This window comes from Moschus berezovskii, chromosome 20 (genome assembly GCF_049115385.1).
Source record: "Moschus berezovskii isolate FMDL1 chromosome 20, NW_MosBer_1.0, whole genome shotgun sequence".
Lineage (NCBI taxonomy): Eukaryota > Metazoa > Chordata > Mammalia > Artiodactyla > Moschidae > Moschus > Moschus berezovskii.
The window spans coordinates 21,322,573-21,343,261 of NC_142479.1; the positions used below are offsets into that span (position 1 = coordinate 21,322,573).

General features: G+C 37.7%; 1 protein-coding gene across 1 annotated transcript in view; it reads right to left on the reverse strand.

The window, feature by feature from the left end:
- HSF5 (heat shock transcription factor 5) overlaps positions 1–20,689 on the reverse strand; it is a 52,000-nt gene that overhangs the window by 18,918 nt on the left and 12,393 nt on the right. The window contains exons 3-5 of the mRNA XM_055399514.2: positions 15,914–16,011; positions 12,668–13,189; positions 10,626–10,803 (exon numbers count right to left, since the gene is read on the reverse strand). Coding sequence (XP_055255489.1) covers positions 10,626–10,803; positions 12,668–13,189; positions 15,914–16,011 — 798 coding nt within the window. The remainder of the gene's footprint in view (positions 1–10,625; positions 10,804–12,667; positions 13,190–15,913; positions 16,012–20,689) is intronic.

Here is a 20,689-nt window from a genome sequence, read left to right on the forward strand (position 1 = left end):
CATGTATAGAGTCTTCTCTTGTGTTGGTGGAAGAGGGTGTTTGCTATGACCAGTGCGTTCTCTTGGCAAAACTCTATTAGCTTTGCCCTGCTTCATTCCACGCTCCAAGGCCAAATCTGCCTGTTACTCCAGGTGTTTCTTGACTTCCTACTTTTGATTCCAGTCCCCTATAATGAAAAGGACATCTTTTTTGGGTGTTAGTTCTAAAAGGTCTTGTAGATCTTCATAGAACCGTTCAACTTCAGCTTCATCAGCACTAGTTGGAGCATAGGTTTAGATTACCGTGATATTGAATGGTTTGCCTTGGAAACGAACAGAAATCATTCTGTCATTTTTGAGATTGCATCCAAGTACCACATTTTGGACTCTTTTGTTGACCATGATGGCTACTCCGTTTCTTCTAAGGGATTCTTGCCCACAGTAGTAGATATAATGGTCATCTGAGTTAAATTCACCCACTCCAGTCCATTCTAGTTCGCTGATTCCTAGAATGTCGACGTTCACTCTTGCTATCTCCTGTTTGACCACTTCCAATTTGCCTTGATTCATGGACCTAACATTCCAGGTTCCTATGCAATATTGCTCTTTACAGCATCGGACCTTGCTTCTATCACCAGGCACATCCACAACTGGGTATTGTTTTTGCTTTGGCTCCATCCCTTCATTCTTTCTGGAGTTCTTTCTCCACTGATCTCCAGTAGCATATTGGGCACCTACCGACCTGGGGAGTTCCTCTTTCAGTATCCTATCATTTTGCTGTTCATGGGGTTCTCAAGGCAAGAATACTGAAGTGGTTTGCCATTCCCTTCTCCAGTGGACCACATTCTGTCAGACCTCTAAATCTCAAAAGTCACATTAATATTTGGCATATAAAATTTTTTTTCAAAACTTTAAAAATTGATCACTTCTATCATTTTGAGGCTTTTATAGTCATACCATAAAATATAAAGAAACTCTTTACAGTATTTAAACTATATTAAATTTTTTCAATTAAAAAAACTAGAAAAATACAAAAAGATAGATTTTCCCATAATCCCACCATTATATATACTCATACACAAATTAAAAATTAAAAAATACCTTTTACACCACCAATTTTACTTCCCCAGAGGTAACCACTGTCACATGTATCAGTTTTATTCATTTTCAGACTTTTTAATATAATCTTACAGTATATATTTTTCTTTTTACCATTCTAGAAAGCAGGTTGTACTAGACATGTTGTACTGTAACTTGCTTCATTCACTTAACATACTATGAACACTATCTTTCCAAGTAAAAACCTATCAACCTATTTTATTCTGTTAAATGATTACATAGTATTTCATTACATGAATTTATCACAGTTTGTCTAGTTCTCCATTGTCAGGCATTTATGCTTTTTTCCAAATGTTTGTAATTATAAATAATACACTATACCGCACTTTGTAAGAAAGATTCTTAGGAGTAGAGTTTCTAAGTCAAAGCATATGAGCATTTTCGTTATTTACAGACCATGCCAAACTGCCCTCCAAAAGGCTCTACAAATTTACATTCCAATTATCAAACAGTGTATCCTACATCTTTGGCAAACCTGGATATTATCAACAGTTCAAGTTTTGTCAACAGATTGGAAAAAAAAATGTTTTTGGTTGATTTAGTACTTGCATTTCTCTCATTACTGATTTTGCTGAATTGGTTCAACATCCTTCTATACACTTACTGGTCATTTGTATCTCTTCAACTGAATTACACATTAATATAACTCTTTCTTTTTATTGGATTGCATTCTTCTATTTGTAGAAGCTATGTATTATGAATACAATGTTTTATATTTTGTGTTGTAAATTATTTTCTCAAAGTCCACGAAACAGAGACTTCTGGACGTCTCCTAATATTTATTCTTCTTTTAAATAGGCAAATGACCCCCAGCTAAAGATCATATTTCCAAGTTCCCTTGCAGCCTGTTCAACCAGATGACCAAGTTCTAGTCAAACTGATGTGGCATAGCCGTGATTATACTCATAAAAGAAAGCAATGTTTACAGCAATCTACTGGCTGATGAGGGCAAAGTGATGAGCCGTCTTTAACCATGTAACACCTAAGGGCCAGCAGAAAAGTAAAGTTGCCACATCACCTCTGGACAGCTTACTCTCCGACTGTAGCACAAGGAAGAAAATCAACTTCTAAACTGTTTAAGACAAGGGTATTTTGCTTTTTACAGTAGCCTAATTCATACGTGGACTAATACAGAATTTGGAATCTATAAGTGAGGTGCTGCTTGTAATTCAAATAAAAATATGTGATTCTGGCTCAGTGGTCAGATGGCAGGTGGTTGAGACACAGTGGGCTAGAATGTTGGTGATCTCGGTAATCCATGTCAAAACATTTGGTAAAATCATTGCCTGTGACACCCTGGAAAGCAGACCACATGCCAGTGGGCGTGTAACCAGAAGGGGAAAGGCTGAAAAAATTCACAATGTGTTGGCTATTTCCTGACACATTCAGCAAAGCCCCAAAAGATAAACTCTAGCTAGAGGTAGCTGGCATGCAAGTAGAGACGCAAGAAAATATTCCTCTGCCTGTGGTTGGTCACCAATTGACTAGCATTCAGTAATTTGAGGTGTGCTTTAATATCCCAACTTGAAACAGTAGTAAGAGGTACCTCTAAGCTTTTCTCAAGTACTTCTGACTATGACAAAAATCAGATTAAGAGTGTCATATTTCCAATTAAACCCATCTTTTCAGATATCTCAATATACAGTGCCATTAGGTTGAGGGAAGAGGATGGGCAAAGTGCAAACAGTAAATCAAACACCAGACTTTTCAGGCATAAAAACTACCCAGATGAGATCTCTAACACACATTTGGAACGACCAAAGAGAAACAAAAGTCTTCAAGTTCTTTTGAAAGAATTAAAATGCCAAAGAAATAAACAGCCTGGCCTGTTACAACGTGTGATTGTTCAGCCTCTGAGTAATCCTCAGGCCCTTTAGGTCCACTCTAGCAGAAGCAGGCAACAAAACCTGGATTGCATCAAAGACACGCATATTCCCCAGCACCTCTTCAACATAATGATTTGTGTGTATCAATAATGTGTTCCTGTTGATTGCTGACAAGTATTCTATAGCATGGATATACTATAATTTGTCTATTTGTTCACTTTTTAATGGACATTTGTAGTAGTTTCTAGGGCTCTCTGTGTATGTGTGCTTAGTTGCTCAGTCCTGTCTGACTCTGCAACTCGATGGACTGTAGTCTGCCAGGCTCCTCTGTCCATGGAATTCTCCAGGCAAGAATAGTGCAATGGGTTGCCATTCCCTTCTCCAGGGGATCCCCAACCCAGGGATTAAACCCAGGTCTTCTGCACTGCAAATTCTTTACCATCTGAGCCACCAGGGAAGTCCAAGGCTGTTTAACTATTACAAATAAACCATCATGTATATTTGTGTCTTTCTCTACCCATCATGGCTGGGTTGGGTGGCAGAAATATGTTTAACTTAATTTTTAAGAAACTGCCAAGCTATTTCCAAAGTTACACTATTTAAATTCCCAGTTCCAGATGCCTCATCAATACCTGGTATGGTTATGTTTTTTTAAAAAATATTAGCCGTTCTAACTGGTGTGCTGTGGTATCTCACTGTAGTTTTTTTTTTTCTTTTTTTAATATTTATTTGACTGCGCCGGGTCTTAGTTGTGGCAACATGGATCTTCAGTTTTCACTGCGGCATGCTGGATCTTCAGGCGTGGCATTCAAACTCTTAGCTGTGGTAATGAGATCTAGTTCCTTGACCAGGGATCAAACCTCGGCCCCCTGCAGTAGGAGCTTGGAGTCTTAGTCATTAGACCACCAAGGAGATCAAGTCAGTCAATCCTAAAGGGAATCAGTCCTAAATATTCACTGAAAGGACTGATGCTAAAGCTGAAGCTTTATGTTATGACCAACCTAGATAGTATATTAAAAAGCAGAGACATTACTTTGCCAACAAAGGTCCGTCTAGTCAAGGCTATGGTTTTTCCAGTGGTCATGTATGGATGTGAGAGTTGGACTGTGAAGAAAGCTGATTGCTGAAGAACTGATACTTTTGAACTGTGGTGTTGGAGAAGACTCTTGAGAGTCCCTTGGACTGCAAGGAGATCTAACCAGTCCATTCTAAAGGAGATCAGTCCTGGGTGTTCATTCGAAGGGCTGATGCTAAAGCTGAAACTCCAATACTTTGGCCACCTCATGCGAAGAGTTGACTCACTGGAAAGGACTCTGATGCTGGGAGGGATTGGGGGCAGGAGGAGAAGGGGACGATAGAGAATGAGATGGCTGGATGGCATCACCGACTCAATGGAGCTGAGTTTGAGTGAACTCCGGGAGTTGGTGATGGACAGGGAGGCCTGGTGTGCTGCGGTTCATGGGGTTGCAGAGTCGGACACAACTGAGCGACTGAACTGAACTGAAGCAAGACATAACCTTGCGAATTCATTTATTTGTTCTAGTAGTTTGGCTACATTCCCCAGATTTTTAACGTAAGTAATCATATCATCTTCAAATATGATTTCACTTCTTCCTTTCCCATCTTTACATCTTTTACTTCTTTCTATTACCTATTGCAATGGCTAGGTCCACAGGTACAATACTGAACACGAGTGGTAAAAGTGAGCATCCTTGCCTTGTTCCCAATCTCAGGGATAAACAGCTTAGTCTTTCACTATTGATCATGATCCTTTCTATACATATTTTATAGATGTTTCTCTATCAGTTTGAAAAAGTTTCTGCTATCCCGATGTTATTGAGAGATTTTATTACTAAAATGTGCTGAAGTCTGTCAAGTGCTTTCCTTGCATCTACTAAAACTGTCATAGTTTTTCTCCTTTATTCTGTTAATATGATGAATAACATTGTTTAACATTTGAAATACAATCAAGTGTTGCATTCTTGAGACAAATTCTACTTGGTTTGTCCATCATCGTTTTTACACATTGTTGGAGTCAATTTACTAATATTTTGTTAATTATTTTTGCACATATATTCATGTGGATTATTAATCTGTAATTTCCTTTCTTCCTGTGAGGAAAAAGTTTGGTAGCCAACTTCTTTAAAAGATGTAGGGTTATTCATTGGGTCTTCTTGTGTGAATTCTGGCAAGTTGTATTTTTTAAGAAATGTGTCTAATCCATTTATGTAGCTGTGTTCATTGACATAAGACTGTCCATGGTATTCTCTTATTATCCTTTTACCATTCATAGATTCTGAGGTATTAGTCTCTTTTTCATTCTTAATAGTTATGATTTGTGTTCTATTTGTGATCTCAGGGGATCAGTCTAGCTAGGAGTTTGTCAAAATTGTCGATCTTTTCAAAGAGCTAGTTTTATATTTGTTAGTCTTCTCAACTGTCTGTCTTCTATATCACTGACTTCTACTTTTATTTATTTTTGGCTGTGTTGTGTGGCTTGTGGGATCTTAGTTCTAGGGATCCTGACTAGGGATAGAACCCACACCCTTGGAGGTGGAAAGTCCAAAGTTCTGAGTACTAACCACTGGACCACCAGGGAATTCCCTCTGCTTTTATTTTTAATATTTACTTTGGGTTTATTTTCCTCTTTTTTCTAGTTTCATATGGTAAAACCTCAGGTCATTGATTTTAGGTCTTATTTTCCATTAGCCTTTAAAGCTGTATGTTTCATTCTAACACTGCTTTAGCTGCATCCCACAAACTCGGATATTGTACTTTGACTGTCAGTTAAAAATATTTTCTAATTTTTCTTGTGATTTTGTCTTTGACTCACAAATTATTTAGAAGTATGCTACTTTATTTCCAGATATTTGGTCTTTTCCTAATTTCTTTGTTATTGATTTCTAATTTAATCTGTTGTATTCAGAAAATACACTTTGTATGACTTCAATTCTTTTAAATGTATTGAGACTTGTCTTCAGTTCAGTTCAGTTGCTCAGTTGTGTCCGACTCTTTGCGACCCCATGAACCGCAGCACACCAGGCCTTCCTGTCCATCACCAACTCCTGGAGTTCACTCAAACTCACCTCCATCGAGTGGGTGATGCCATCCAGCCATCTCATCCTCTGTTGTCCCCTTCTTCTCCTGCCCCCAATCCTTCCCAGCATCAGAGTCCTTTCCAGTGAGTCAACTCTTTGCATGAGGTGGCCAAAGTATTGGAGCTTCAGCTTTAGCATCAGTCCTTCCAATGATGGCCCAGTGAGTGACCTATCTGGTAAATATACTATATGCACTTGAGAACAGTGTATATATTCTGCAAGTACTGTATGCTCAGTGTTCTAAACATGCCAATTAGAGCAAGGTGGTTATGTTGTTCATATCTTCTATGTCTTTAACTGAAATTTTGTCTGGTTATTCTATCAACTGCTTATAATAAAGTATTAAAATATTAAAAGTACATTGAGGAATTGTCTGTTTCTTTAAGTTTTGTTATTTTGTTTCATGTATTTTGAAGCTCTATTATTACACAAAACACATTTATAATTGATGTATTGTTGTCTTTCAGTCACTTAGACGAGTCCGACTCTTTGTGACCCCATGGACTGCAGCACACCAGGCTTCTCTGTCCTCCCAGAGTCTGCTCAAACTCATGTCCATTGAGTCGATGATGCCACCCAACCATCTCATCCTGTCATCCCCTGTCCTCATGCCCTCAATCTTTCCCAGCAGCAGGGTCTTTTCCACTGAGTTGGCTCTTTGCATCAAAGTGTAGGAGTAAGGTACATCAGTCCTTCCAGTGAATATTCAGGGTTCATCTCCTTTAGGATCAACTGGTTGGATCTCCATGAAGTCCAAGGGACTCTCAAGAGTCTTCTCCAGCACCACAGTTTGAAAACATCAATTCTTCGGCAATCAGCCTTCTTTATAGTCCAACTCTCACATCTGTATATGACTACTGGAAAAATTATAGCTTTGACAATACGGACCTTTGTCTGCAAAGTGATGCCTCTGCTTTTTAATAAACCATCTAGTTTGTCATAGCTTTTCTTCCAAGGAGCAAGCGTCTTTTAACTTCATGGCTGCAGTCACTGTCCACAGTGGTTTTGGAGCCCAAGAAAAGTCTGTCACTGTTTCCATTTTTCCCCATCTATTTGACGTGAAGTGATGGGACCAGATGCCATGATCTTAGTTTTTTGAATGTTGAGTTTTAAGCCAGCTTTTTCACTCTTCTCTTTCATCAAGAGTCTCTTTATTTCCTCTTCACTTTCTGCTATTAGGTATCATCTGCGAATCTAAGGTTACTGATATTTCTCCCAGCAATCTTAATTACAGTTTGGGATGTATCCAGGCTGGCATTTCGAATGATGTACTCTGCATGTACGTTAAAAACGCAGGGTGACAATATACAGCCTTGTTTACTCCTTTCCCAATTTGGAACCAGTCCACTGTTCCAAGTCCAGTTCTAACTACTGCTTCTTGACCTGCATACAGGTTTCTCAGGAGGCAGGTAAGGTGGTCTGTTATTCCTATCTCTTTAAGTATTTTCCACAGTTTATTGTGATCCACAGAGTCAAAGGCTTTAGCATAGTCAATGAAGCAGAAGATGTTTTTCTGGAATTCCCTTGCTTTTTCTATGATCCAGCGGATGTTGGCAGTTTGATCTCTGGTTCCTCTGCGTTTTCTAAATCCAGCTTGAACATCTGAAAGTTCTTGGTTCATGTACTGTCGAAGCCTTGGCTTGAAGGATTTCAGAGCATTACCTTGCTAGCATGTGAAATGAGCGCAAGTATGTGGTAGTTTGAACATTCTTTGTCATACCTCCCTGATAAACTGTTCATCATTATGAAGTGGCCCTCTTTTTAACACTCTAGGTCTTAAGGTCTGTTTTATCTGACGTTTAAGAATAATCATACCAGCCACCTCATACTTCCTGTTTGCATGTTCTTTTTCTATCCACTTAGTTTCAATACATGTCTCCTCTAGTCAGCCTACAGTAGGAGTTTCCCCTTTAATCTACTCTAGCAATCTCTGCCTTTGACATTTGAAGACCATTTATGTATATAATAGTTGTATTGGTTGAATTTGGGTCAACCACTTTTTGTTTTCTCTTTTCCTTATTTTTCATTTCTTTCTTCCTCCTTTCCTTCCTTTTTCTTTTTTTTAGATTGTTTCTATTATGTTGGTGATTATCCTGGAAACGACAATATGTCTCTTTGTTTTCTTCTTCCTGAAGAACACCCTGCAGAACTTTCTTTAATGTTTACCTGCTGTGGTGCATGCTCTCGATTTTGTGTTTATCTGAAAATGTCTTCATTTTTGCCTTCACCATTGAAGGATCTTTTTGCTGGGTAGAGATTTCCAGGACTGCAGATTTCTTTTAGTATATTGAAAATATGATTCTACTCCTTTCTGGCTTCCCTTGCTGTTGTTTAGAAATAAGCTGTTAGTCTAACTCAGGGCTTGGCAAATTACAACCTCTAGGTCAAACTGGGCCCAGCACCTGTTTTTTGTAAAACAAAGTTTTACTGAAATATAGCCACAACCATTCACTTACGTATTATCCATGACTGCTTTAGTGCTACAACAGCAGAACTGAAGAGTTTAACAGAGTTCATATGGTACTGGCATAAATACAGAAAAACAGACCAATGGACTGGAACAGAGACCTGAAATAAATCCTCACACATATGGTCAATCACCTTGAAAAACGATGCAAAAAACACTCAATGGGGAAAGGTCTCTGCAACAAATGTGCTGGGAAAACTGGATGTCCATATGCAAGAGAACCAAGGTGGAACCTTATCTTACATCATCTACAAATATTAACTCAAAATGTAAATATAAGACCTAAAACTATGAAACATCTGAAAGAAAACACAGTGGAAAAACTGTATGATACTGGCCTTGGCAATGGTTTCTTGGATACGACACCAAAAGCACAGGCAACAAAAGCAAAAATAGACACATCGGACAATGTCAAACTTAAAAACTTTTGTGCATCAAAGGACACAGTCAACAGAAGGACTGTGAGCAGAATATTAGCTAAATTACTGTGATCTTGAACAAGTTCCTCATCCTCTCCAAGCTTAAGTTTCCTGATGTTTAAGTAGATGACAATACCACTTTCATCAAGTTTGTAGTATGGCATAAAAATGAGTATGCAGTGAATATTCACTACTGTCCTTTTCTAAATTGCCTTTAAAGTCTATGCCATTGTTTTGAACATGTTCAGTGGTAAGAAATCTTAATCTCTGATTACAGACTGGATCATATACTCAACTAAAAGCAACTGTATAAGTTAAGTTTACCAAATAAGATGAATGGTCCAGATAGTTTTTGGTCAGCAGGGGAAGAGCAAATAAACCAAGATGGTGGTAGTCAGGCTCTCTCTCCTCACACATGCTCTCTCTCACCCCACGTTTTGTGAATAATGATTATGTAACAACTGAGATAATTTATAGGGCTTCTCTTCTGGCTCAGCTGGTAAAGAATCAGCCTGCAATGTGGGAGACCTGGGTTCAATCCCTGGGTTGGGAAGATCCTCTGGAGAAGGGAAAGGCTATCCACTCCAGTATTCTGGCCTGGAGAATTCAATGGACTGTACAGTCCAGGATCTCAAAGAGTTGGATGGCACTGAGCATGTGTGTCATGAGGTACTTGCTTGGCCATGGGCTACTTTTGTTCTGTAAGCATACGTAAGTTCCACCTGGAAAGCCCTTGAGGGAGGTTATGTTATGTCTGCTGCTATGGCTGCTGTACTAGCCAGGAGAGAAGAAACTGCTGCAGTTCCTACAGCTCCTTGAGTTTTCTTCCAACCTCTAAGCTCACACCTAGCCTACCCTGCATTCAGCAAACAGTGCATACAGTATGAACAGGGAGACATGGTCTAAATGGCACTTTACAGAAAGAACCCTGTGAGTCTATAAACAATACTGCGATCATATTACTATTCGCTTACTTTTGGGGAAAATTCTCCAGAAGTTCCCAAGATTCTTTCAATTTTTATAGGTTAAAATGACTGTTTGACCTGATTGCTTAATTCACTGAACTGCACGCCTCTGACATGCATATAATTTAATAATATTCACATTGCCTACTGAAGACTTTGATGACTTGGTTTTGGATCATATAAGAAACATTTTTACTAGATGTCACTATATTCTTAAAAAAGATTCTGTCCATACCCCTAGAAAGAATAACACCAACTGTACTAAAACAATCACCAACTCTGGGCTCCTACAAACCACAAGAAAAATCCCACTGATACAGAGTCATACTTTATAATATGCTCAGGATAATATCTTTAATGTCCATCTAATTTTTTCTTGCCACAATTTAAGAACATGCCCTTTTGTACTATACTCTGCTAATAAAAGAACAAGTACTTCTGTAATTACAAAGTCTTTGGCATCTGAAGCAGTTATTAAATTGTCTTTCATCCTTTCTCCTAGTTAAATAATCCAAATTCTTTTGCTTTTACTTACTATGTTCTCTTTTCAAAAGCTCATAATTTTACATGCAATACTGAAATATAATTTGTACTTAACTTTATAGGGATAATTAAGAAAAAACAGTTAAAATTACAGTTATATTAAACAGCAATGTGATAAGTATAACTATGAATAATAAATGAAGACCACTCAGAAATTAATCCCACACTATGATTCTACTGCGAGCATTCCAGAGCACAACAATCCTTACCAGGCGACTTTCCTTGCTGTGAGTTGCTCCTTCGCTCTCTGTATCTGGCTGGAGTGGATAAACCCATGTCTTTACTAGGCTTGCTAGCAGGCCCCATTTCTGAAATAAGGAATCCCATTTGTTCTGAAGGCAAGATATTCTCAGGTGGACTGGTCTGGCATTTTATACTGGCATCCACCTACAATATTAAACCCATTCATTATTCCAAATTTCCCCCAAACGGCTACTAAAAGTTAAGATATTTTATCAGAGGAGTTCTATTATAGAAAAATGATCCAACAAACATATGATTGTTAAGGCTTTTTAATCCTTATGAATGATACTATCCAATTATTGCTAAGCAAATCTGAATTTTTGGTAGTAAGATGTATATTTCCCCATACAGAAACCGCTGAAATGTCTATGGAGCTAAAATATTTACTTATGACCAGAGGAAGATTCACCATGAAGCTTCATTTTTTTAATAAAATTCACACACACAATTTATAACTGGTTAATACCACTATCTTTTCCCATTCTAACATCTCTTCCATCAGATTTTCCTTCTTGGTGATACTGGAATGGCAGTAGGTATGATCCTGTTGGATGATGTCAGAGGGGCTGTGAATACTTTATTCTACTAATTTTGTTTTCTTTGTCTTAATTAAGCTCTCAAAATTGTATAAGCTTCAGCCCCTATAAAATCTAGATCTGCCTTGCTTATGATACATAGATTTCTTTCTTGGAGTTCCTATGTTTTCTTCAGAACACCTAATCCCTTTGTCAAGTTGACCAATTTCTGAAATATTCTATTTATTAATGAATTTATTTTAAAATAAAACTATATAATGAAGTAGGGCTAGAAGTTCAAAATACAGCTTTCAAAAGCTGTGATATCCAAATTTTTTTAAAGAAACTGTGTGAATGCAATTTTAAAATATGAAATCTAATATTTTGGATGTGACTATGAAGGAATAAAGACACATTTCTTGATCTTTTCACAGGCATATTTGAAACACAAAGAGCCTATCTCTGGTCTACTGAATTTATAATATTATTTTAATACATAGTACACTGGGTCTCAATGTTTGGGCTCAAAAGGACAATGAGTTGATAGAAACCTTAAGACATTTGACTCTAAAGTTAGCCAGAAAAGAATGCATTAAAAAAAAAAAAAAAAACTGCCCAGGGGACTGTACTCACTGTCCAGAGGTTAGGACTCCATGCTCTCACTCCTGAGGGCCCAGGTTCAATCCCTGGTTAGGGAACTAAAATCCCATGAGCCACATGGTGTGACCAAAATATATACACAACTGCCAAAAAATTATCTTGTGAACCTCTAAAAATGAAGACATTTTCAACTCCATTAAAGAAAAAAATCCAAAATGAAAGACATATATATCAGACTAGGATTAAGGGAAAAAAACTTAATCACAAAAGTGATTTTAATTTTTATATACTTTTATTTTTTAGACTGCGAGTTTATTCATTTTCTGGTCATAAGCTAGCAGTGATCAAGGATTAGTCTCTACCTTCAGAATATATCTCTTAAACCAGAGTCAGAATTCTGCTTTAGGAATGAGAATATTAGCAAGGAAATTCACAAACAGTATCCTCTCAAGTCAAATTAGAAGTCAATAATGTTGTAAGAAAGTATGAAAATACTTCCAACCATCTCCTTACCTCCATGCTACAAATGGCCAGGAAAGTTATCTATGAGATAAACCATCCATCTGAGAAGTGGAATTTAATCAGGCAAGCACACCTAGTCCATTCAAATTAAATTTGGAAGCGAAACTCAAAGGATGTTTTTAACATGAAAATATTGATAAGTCTTATACCACAGTGTTCATCCAAACCATAACATAGTGAGAGCATGCCTAACAGTTAAGGTTACTTCTTTCTGAAATGCTTTGTGCAGAACCACTGGGATATGATCCTTCTGGAAAGTATAATTAACTCGTATTAAACCCAAATAAAACTGGGACAAAGTCCCCACTAAACCTTAGCAAGAAGCACCAGGTACCTCTGAACATTACTAGAAATTTTTATTTGCCTCTTACCTGGTGTGTGCTGAATGGCAGCCCTTCCTGCACAAATACTACTGAAGATGGAGATGGATTATGACTTAGCTGCTCCTTCAGTTTGATGTGAGCTTGCTGGTTGATTGCAGACTCCTGCATTGTAGTATTTTCAACAGGCTGAGCTGGGTGGATGGTATAGATGTACTCAGGTGACTGTGGTAGAGAGCAGGTAATTGCCTGTTCTGTTCCGACCACAAAAGACGTAATATCTGAGCCTACAGGAGTAAGTGGCTCCAGCTGGCTAGCCTGACTTGTGGAAGATGGATTGCTGTTGTTTGAATTAGCTAGGATATGTTGGCCTCTGTTAGACTGGGATGTTGAGCACTGATTCTCAACAGGCTCCACTTTGACCATCTCCAATTTAGGGGAGGAATGCAACTCATCCACTATCTGAAAAACAGCCTCTAGGTTTACTTCTGTCTTTTTATTTTCATCAGTAGCACTGCAAGGCCAATTAGAAGGCAGAAATTCAACTGGATAGGAAGACTGCATTGGAGGATTCTGGGAAAAGAGAAAATAGGATTGTTTGGATAGAAAATCAAATATGAGATTAAGGAGGAAAGCAAAAACATTTATGCTGATGAATGCTAAACATAAACAAATAAAACTTGAAGTTCACTAAGAAAACTTGAATGCCAGTCAAGTTTTCAGCAGTGGTACCTTTAACTCTATTGTTAGCATTAGCACACAAACTATTATATGTCAACCACTATGCTAAGTTTTAATACCGGAATGGACCAATAATTCTCAGGGTTAAAGTACACAAAATCAAAAAAAGCTATAGAATCCAAATACCTATTTGCTGATAAAATGTCTATATATCAAATTCTTTTGGAAAGGCTGACAGACAAAAACATACACTGTTTTAGGAATGTAGTAAGGAAATAAACACAGGCTGCTCACAAGTCCACCAATGTTTCAATAGATTCAGGGGGAGATACTGATATTCTGTTCCAAATAAACTGGGGAAAACATGGATGGAATACTGAATGTCCTTTGTTGAGATTATTTTAATACTAAAACAACTGAGTAAAATAGCTGTCACTTTCAGACTGATATCTTCAAGATGTATTCTCTTATACATAGTACTATGCACAATTACATCTGATAATAAACAACCTCAAGCTATGAACACAGAATTCGGAAGAGTAATGATTAAACAAAACATGTAAAGAATTGTTGCCAAATGCAGAGCTTTGCACAGAGTAGGTATTCAATAATTGTTGACTATACCAGGTTATAAATGTAAAATACAGAAGAGTTACAATTAAATAAAATAGGTAGTCGAGGTCGCCAAACACACTACAAAGACTGCATCAATAATTCAAAGGCCACTAATGCCAAATAATGTAAATCTAAATGGCTTAAACATCAAGCTACTGTATATAGCTGTACATCATTTACTGAGTTCTTACTATGTGCCAGGCATACACACAGTGCTTTCTGTACATTATTTCATTTAATCCTCATAAAAGGTCAATGAAATGTGATAATCTCCATTTCCAAATAGTGGAACTAAAGTTTAGAGAAACTTTATAATTTACTCAAAGTCACAATGAAATAACTAACAGAGCCAGGTTTCAAACCTAGGTTTGCCTGACTCCAGAATTCTTGCTCTTAACCATTACAATATACGGACCATTCATGCACAGTCACCACACCTACAATCCCAACAAAACTTAACTGCAATTATTTCCAGAATAGCATCTGAAATACTTCCCTTTTTTCCATTTAAAAGTTTTATATCAGACTTCCCTGGTGATGCAGTAGATAAGAATCCACCTGCCAATGCAGGGGACACAGGTTCTATCACTGATCCGGGGAAGATTCCACATGTTGCAGGGCAACTAAAGCCTGCATGGCATGACTATTGAGCCCAAGTGCTGCAGCTCCTGAAGCCCATGAGCACAGAGCCTGTCCTCCGCAACGGGAGAAAGTAGAGCAATGGGAAGCCCTTGAACCATTAGGAAGAGGAGCCCCGGCTCGTCACAATAGAGAAAGTCAGCGCAAAGCACACCCAAAAATAAATACATAATTTTAAAAAACTTTTTAAAATAAAAGTTTTATGTCTATTTATCTCTGTTGTCCTACAATCACCATGTATTGCCTTTGCAGTAAGAAAAAGTCTTTAAAGATGTTTTAAATGACTTATTTAAAACATAAATATAATAAAAAAACACCAACAGAGTATCTCTAGTATGACCCAGGGGACAGAATGCCTGAACCTACAGATAAGATCATCTAATTTGTGAGACAGACACTTCCTTCCAGTGAAAATGAAACAGCTAGACTAACATGGTTGACGATATCTGTCATTAAATATGTTCATCTAAGTCCCTTGATTGGATTCTGTACTCTCCAAACAACAATCTGATTATAATTTGACTTCCAAAGTATATTTTCTAAATTAAAAAAAATAAAAAAAGAAATGCTCTTTTGAGTACTGGAATGCCACTAGTAAGGTATTTTCTTAAGAATGGAAGCTATCATGATAACATGATATCAAAGGAAAACAATTCCAATCTTTAAGCAACTGCAACATAAAAATACAAACAGGATTTAATTTTATCCTAAAACTGGTAGTCTACAACATTTAAATCAAAAAAATTGCTTCCTAATAAATAATGAGAAAATGGCTGAAGTGTGGTGTTTACAACACGGAGGCTTTCTCATTTTTTACATCATTTTCCCCTTCTCCTTAAAAAAAAAAAGTATCTGTGTTATCTTGGAAGGATCTGTCATTTGGTGATTTATATACTTTTAGAGCTTACCCGGAAAAATGAATTATTTTACCACAGTATTCAGTTTTACCACTGCTGACAGTTAACCAACATTGTTTCAACCAACTGTCAGCAATGATAAAAATGTTCTGTGTGCTATAAAATTCAGTAGCCCCTAGCCATACGAAACTATTAAGCATCTGAAATGTGGCTAGTGACTGAGGAATAATTTTATTTAATTTTAATTAATTTCAATTTAAATAGCCTACATGTGGCTAGTGTGCCTAACAGTAGGCCCAGAAGAGACAGTGTAAGCCTGGAAGAATCCTCAGACATCATTTACATCAACTTTTTTTTTCTTTAAGAATTGAGAAAAACTGAGGCCATAATCCACAGCTTACCTCTGGCTACTCATTAAGATAAAATTACACGCTGAAACTCTGCGTGGTCAGCTGGTCGACCGTACCGTTCCTGACACAGACGGCCATGGCTCCCAGCCTCTTACCTGAAAGTAGCTGCAGTGTGCGAAGGGGGAGGCAGCGGGGGTGGCACAACCGCCGAGCGCGTCCACGTGGGTGGAAGGCGAGCAGCACTGCAGCACAGCTGGAACAAAGCCAAAGGCAGAAAAGCTGTCAACCCACACAAACCTCTACAGCCTTCAAGGCGCTCCTCTCTCTCAACCTGGAGCAAAAACTTCCAAAAGTTTTCTTTTGTGGGTGCAATAAAATATATTTAGTCCAGTGAGTGGCCATTATTTGTTGAAAACAAACAGTAATAAAGCAGTATTAAAAGTCACTTAAAAGGGTCATTTCTACTTTTATAAAGGAATCCTTTAGCACCTAAATATTTTGCTACATTTCTAACCAAACGTTTATTCTTACTGAAAGCAAGATATTTATTGAAAGTATCAGAACATATTCAAAATTTTAAAATAGTTATTTCAATCATTTTAATAGTAACAAACATTTGGAGGAAGGTGTGTTTTTAAGTATAAAATAAGTATAAAAACGCTCCAAACACTCCTACTGTATATACAATGCATCTAGTTAAATCTATGGAAAAAAGTGTTTTAATCATCTAGCCAAGTGGTTAGGAATTCAGACCCAGAGCCAGACTGTCTGCCTTTGGAGCCTAGCTATATAAACCTGAGGCTTCCCTGGTGACTCAGTGGTAAAGAACCTGCCGACCAACGCAGGAGATGCAGGTTCAATCCCTGGGTCAAGAAGACACCCTGGAGAAAGAAAGGGCAACCCACTCCAGTATTCTTGCCTGGGAAATCCCAAGGACAGCGGAGCCTGGCGGGCTACAGTCCATGGCGTTGAAAAGAGAGTCAGATACAACTCAGTGACTAAACAACAAGAACATAAACTGGCTTAAGGTTAATCCCTTTGGGCTTCCATTTCTGTATCCTATTATTAATAGAATAGGAATAATAACAGTACCTACAAAGAACAACACTGGCATACAGTAAGCAATCAGTATACAAATAGCTAATGATTTTAGCTAAGGAAATACATCTTCCAAACTTCCTCTTTATAGTTAGGATACCATGAAGAGACTGAATTCTTTGTATTGGTATAGTCATACTTACAGTGAAGTTAAAGTCGCTCAGTCGTGTCCGACTCTTTGTGACCCCATGGAATAGTCCATAGAACTCTCCAGGCCAGAATACTGGAGTGGGTAGCCACTCCCTTCTCCAGGAGATCTTCAGGGATCTTCCCAACTCAGGGATCAAACCCAAGTCTCCCACACTCCAGGAGGATTCTTTACCAGCTGAGCCACCAGGGAAGCCCAAGAATACTTGAGTGGGTAGCACATCCCTTCTCCACCAGATCTTCCCAACTCAGGAATCAAACTGGGGTCTCCTGCATTGCAGGCAGATTCTTTACCAGCTGAGCTACCAGGGAAGTCCCCATACTTACAGATGCAGCCTTAATAATTGGTTGAGTCTCCTCTTTTCCAGAGAAAGAATCTCCAGAACGAATGAGAATCAGTTATAATATCACACCTTTGGATTAAAGACAGTATGACATTTACCGAGCACCCAACATATTCCAGGCACAGTCCAAGGTCCTTTACATGTATTGCCTCATTTAATCCAAACAACTGAATGAAATATTATTTTACAAAAATCAGGAAATTAAAGCTCAGGGATGTTAAAAAATGTGCTGAAAGTTCACAAAGCTGATAGTGACGGAGACAATCATCAAACTGCAAAGTATATGCTCTTTAATGTATCATAATCTTTCCCTAATCTTTCTTCCTAAAATGAAATACTTTAATTTTACTAGAACTCCACTTGTGGAATATGTTTAAGGTGTCTTTATTTACAGGTGGCAACATTTTTGGTCCACATTTCTCATATTCTGAATCTTCTAGTAAAATTACTAAATAATCTCATTCTGTAATTTTTGAAGTAAATTAGTCTAACAATTGCAAAAATTCATCAAAATGCTTCCTTTTTTATTCATTACTGACTCTGGATTTTTAAAATGTCAGAAGTCCATAAAGGTGTAAGAGAAATATTATATCATGTGCATTTTAAGGCATTAAATTTTACACATGGAAATAAAAAATTAAAATAATGGATAGAATTCTAGTTCAAATAAGAATATAAGGCTTGATGTTTTCTGAATTACATAATTTTAACAATTCCAGTGGTTAAAAAAGCCAGATATTACTAGGATGGCCATATAAAATTCAAGCAGCTGTCACTTCCCATATCCTTGGAGATCATTCAATTACACAATTAAAAATTTTTGGATTGGAATTTGGTTTCCCAGAATATTTAAAAGCATAAATACCCTGGGAAATAAGTTAAATCCAAAAAGCTAAGGAGGGGTGTGCAGGGTTTGCTGAAACTGAAAAAAACGGATCTTTTTCCAGTTTTAACAGCTAAGGAAAACAGCCCCCTAGTGGTAGAAAGGACTCAGTCGGGGGCTGCAGATTTTCACCTATCGCGTCGCGTGTGTTAGTGTGCTCAGTCATGTTGGACTCTTTGTGAACCCATGGACTGCAGCTCCTCAGGCTCCTCTGTCCGTGGAATCTTCCAGGCAAGAATGCTGGAGTGAGTTGCCACTTCCTCCTCCAAGGGATCTTTCACCCATCAGGGCACCATAAAAGTGTTTTGTTACAAATAAATCAATGAAAGGTATTAGCTTTATTTTTCTGATGGTGCTATAATCAATCCGACGCCACTGTTTACATTTGAATAGTTGTTAAAGTGTACCTTAAAATAAACTGCTTGAAAAAATAAAATAGAATATACAATAATAAAATATACAAGTGAATATATTAATATATAGTTGATAGCTGATTTGGTATCTAAGGAAACAGCAAAATAGTGACTGTCTTTAAAGTGTCCAGTTACAAATACAAAGTAGAAAGGTACCTGCATGAAGGAAGGGAGGTGAATAGGTAATCCAAAAAGACTCCTCAATGGCTATTTCCTTACCAGTGCAGTCCTACTTCACACAGTCAACAAAACAGAACAAAGGGAAAGTATTAATAAGTTCACTGGATATGAAAATCTAGTTATAAAAATACAACTGTGTGCTTCATACATGACAAATTAATCTAGTGTATTAGGAAAGCACTGTGAAAGTACTAACACTTCTAAAACTGAGTTTATCACTATGAAGACACGTTCATCTCCGTAAAGATCCTTCAGTATCTTTCTGAAGGCAGTGTTCATTTAAGGCACTGAATTGCATGTAGAATAAAAAGCTGGAAATAGTGAACAATTTCTGTCTCATACATAAGAGTTGATGACATCTTTTATGGTAAAAATAGATTACTAAAAATTTATCTAAAGGTAAAAATTTTCACATCCACCATAGGTTAGGAATACTTACTTTATCCAATGTAGGTAATTCAAATTTATAATTAAAATGTTTTGGACTTGAAGCTACTCTGGAATAGTACAGTATCAACAGCGAAGAAATACTCAAAAGGAAAAATATCCTAATAGTAAAGTTAATTTCAAGGTAAGTTACTATAGCAACTAGAACCCCAACATCTCCTCATCTACAGTGAGGTAAAGAAATGGTATTCGAGTCTATAACCAAAAGAAGTGAAAGCAGAACATACTATTGTAGAACCAAGTTCAGAGCACCAATAGCCAAAAGGTGGAAGCAAACCAGTGTCTATCAACAGGTGAACCGATAAACAAAATGTAGTCCATACATATGGAAATTTCAGAAAACTATTCAGCATTTAAAGGAAGGAGATTCTGACTCATGACACAATATCAATGACTTGGAGTAAGTGAAAGATGCCAATCACAAAAGGACAAATATATGATTGCCCTCATATGAGGTTCCTAGAGTTATCAGACTCTTCAAGACGGAAAGTAGGACACCAGTCACCACAAGATGGCGAGAGGGGAATGTGAAGTTGGTGTTTCCCGGGTACAGAGTTTCAGCTGGGGAAACACGAAAAAGTTCCAGAAAAGGATGGTGGTGATGCTAGTACAACAATGTGAACGTATTTAATGCCACAGAGTTGTACACTTAAAAATGGCTAAAATGGTCAATCCTATACGTATTTTAACCTCAATGAAAATACAATCAAATATAACTGTGCTTTTGCTTAAAAATCCTCCTAGTGTATCTGGGCCAAGTCCCTCTCTCTTCATAAGAACAAAATCAGACCTTTCCAGAGAAACCGACAATTCAGGCTCCCAGAGCATCAAAAAGTCCTTATAACTTCATATTCTATACTTGTTTATGTACATTATGTAGAATGAAAAGCCTAAAGATCAAATGTTTAAAATTTAATGTACTTCAAAACAGTAAAAATCAACCTTCTTTGCCCAAGAGTCAATTCAGAAAACTTTTTAAATAATAAAACACATCCACCTTCATGAGAAGGGTATATTCTTATAAATCACTTCAGTCAGCCTTTAAAGTGTTAGTTCAGTTCAGTTCAGTTCAGTTCAGTCGCTCAGTCGTGTCCGACTCTCCGCGACCCCATGAATCACAGCACGCCAGGCCTCCCTGTCCATCACCAACTCCCGGAGTTCACTCAAACTCATGTCCACAGTCGGTGATGCCATCCAGCCATCTCATTCTCGGTCGTCCCCTTCTCCTCCCGCCCCCAACCTTTCCCAGCATCAGTCTTTTCCAGTGAGTCAACTCATCGCATGAGGTGGCCAAAGTATTGCAGTTTCAGCTTTAGCATCAGTCCTTCCAATGAACACCCAGGATCGACCTCCCTTAGAATAGACTGGTTGGATCTCCTTGCGGTACAAGGGACTCTCAAGAGTCTTCTCCAACACCAC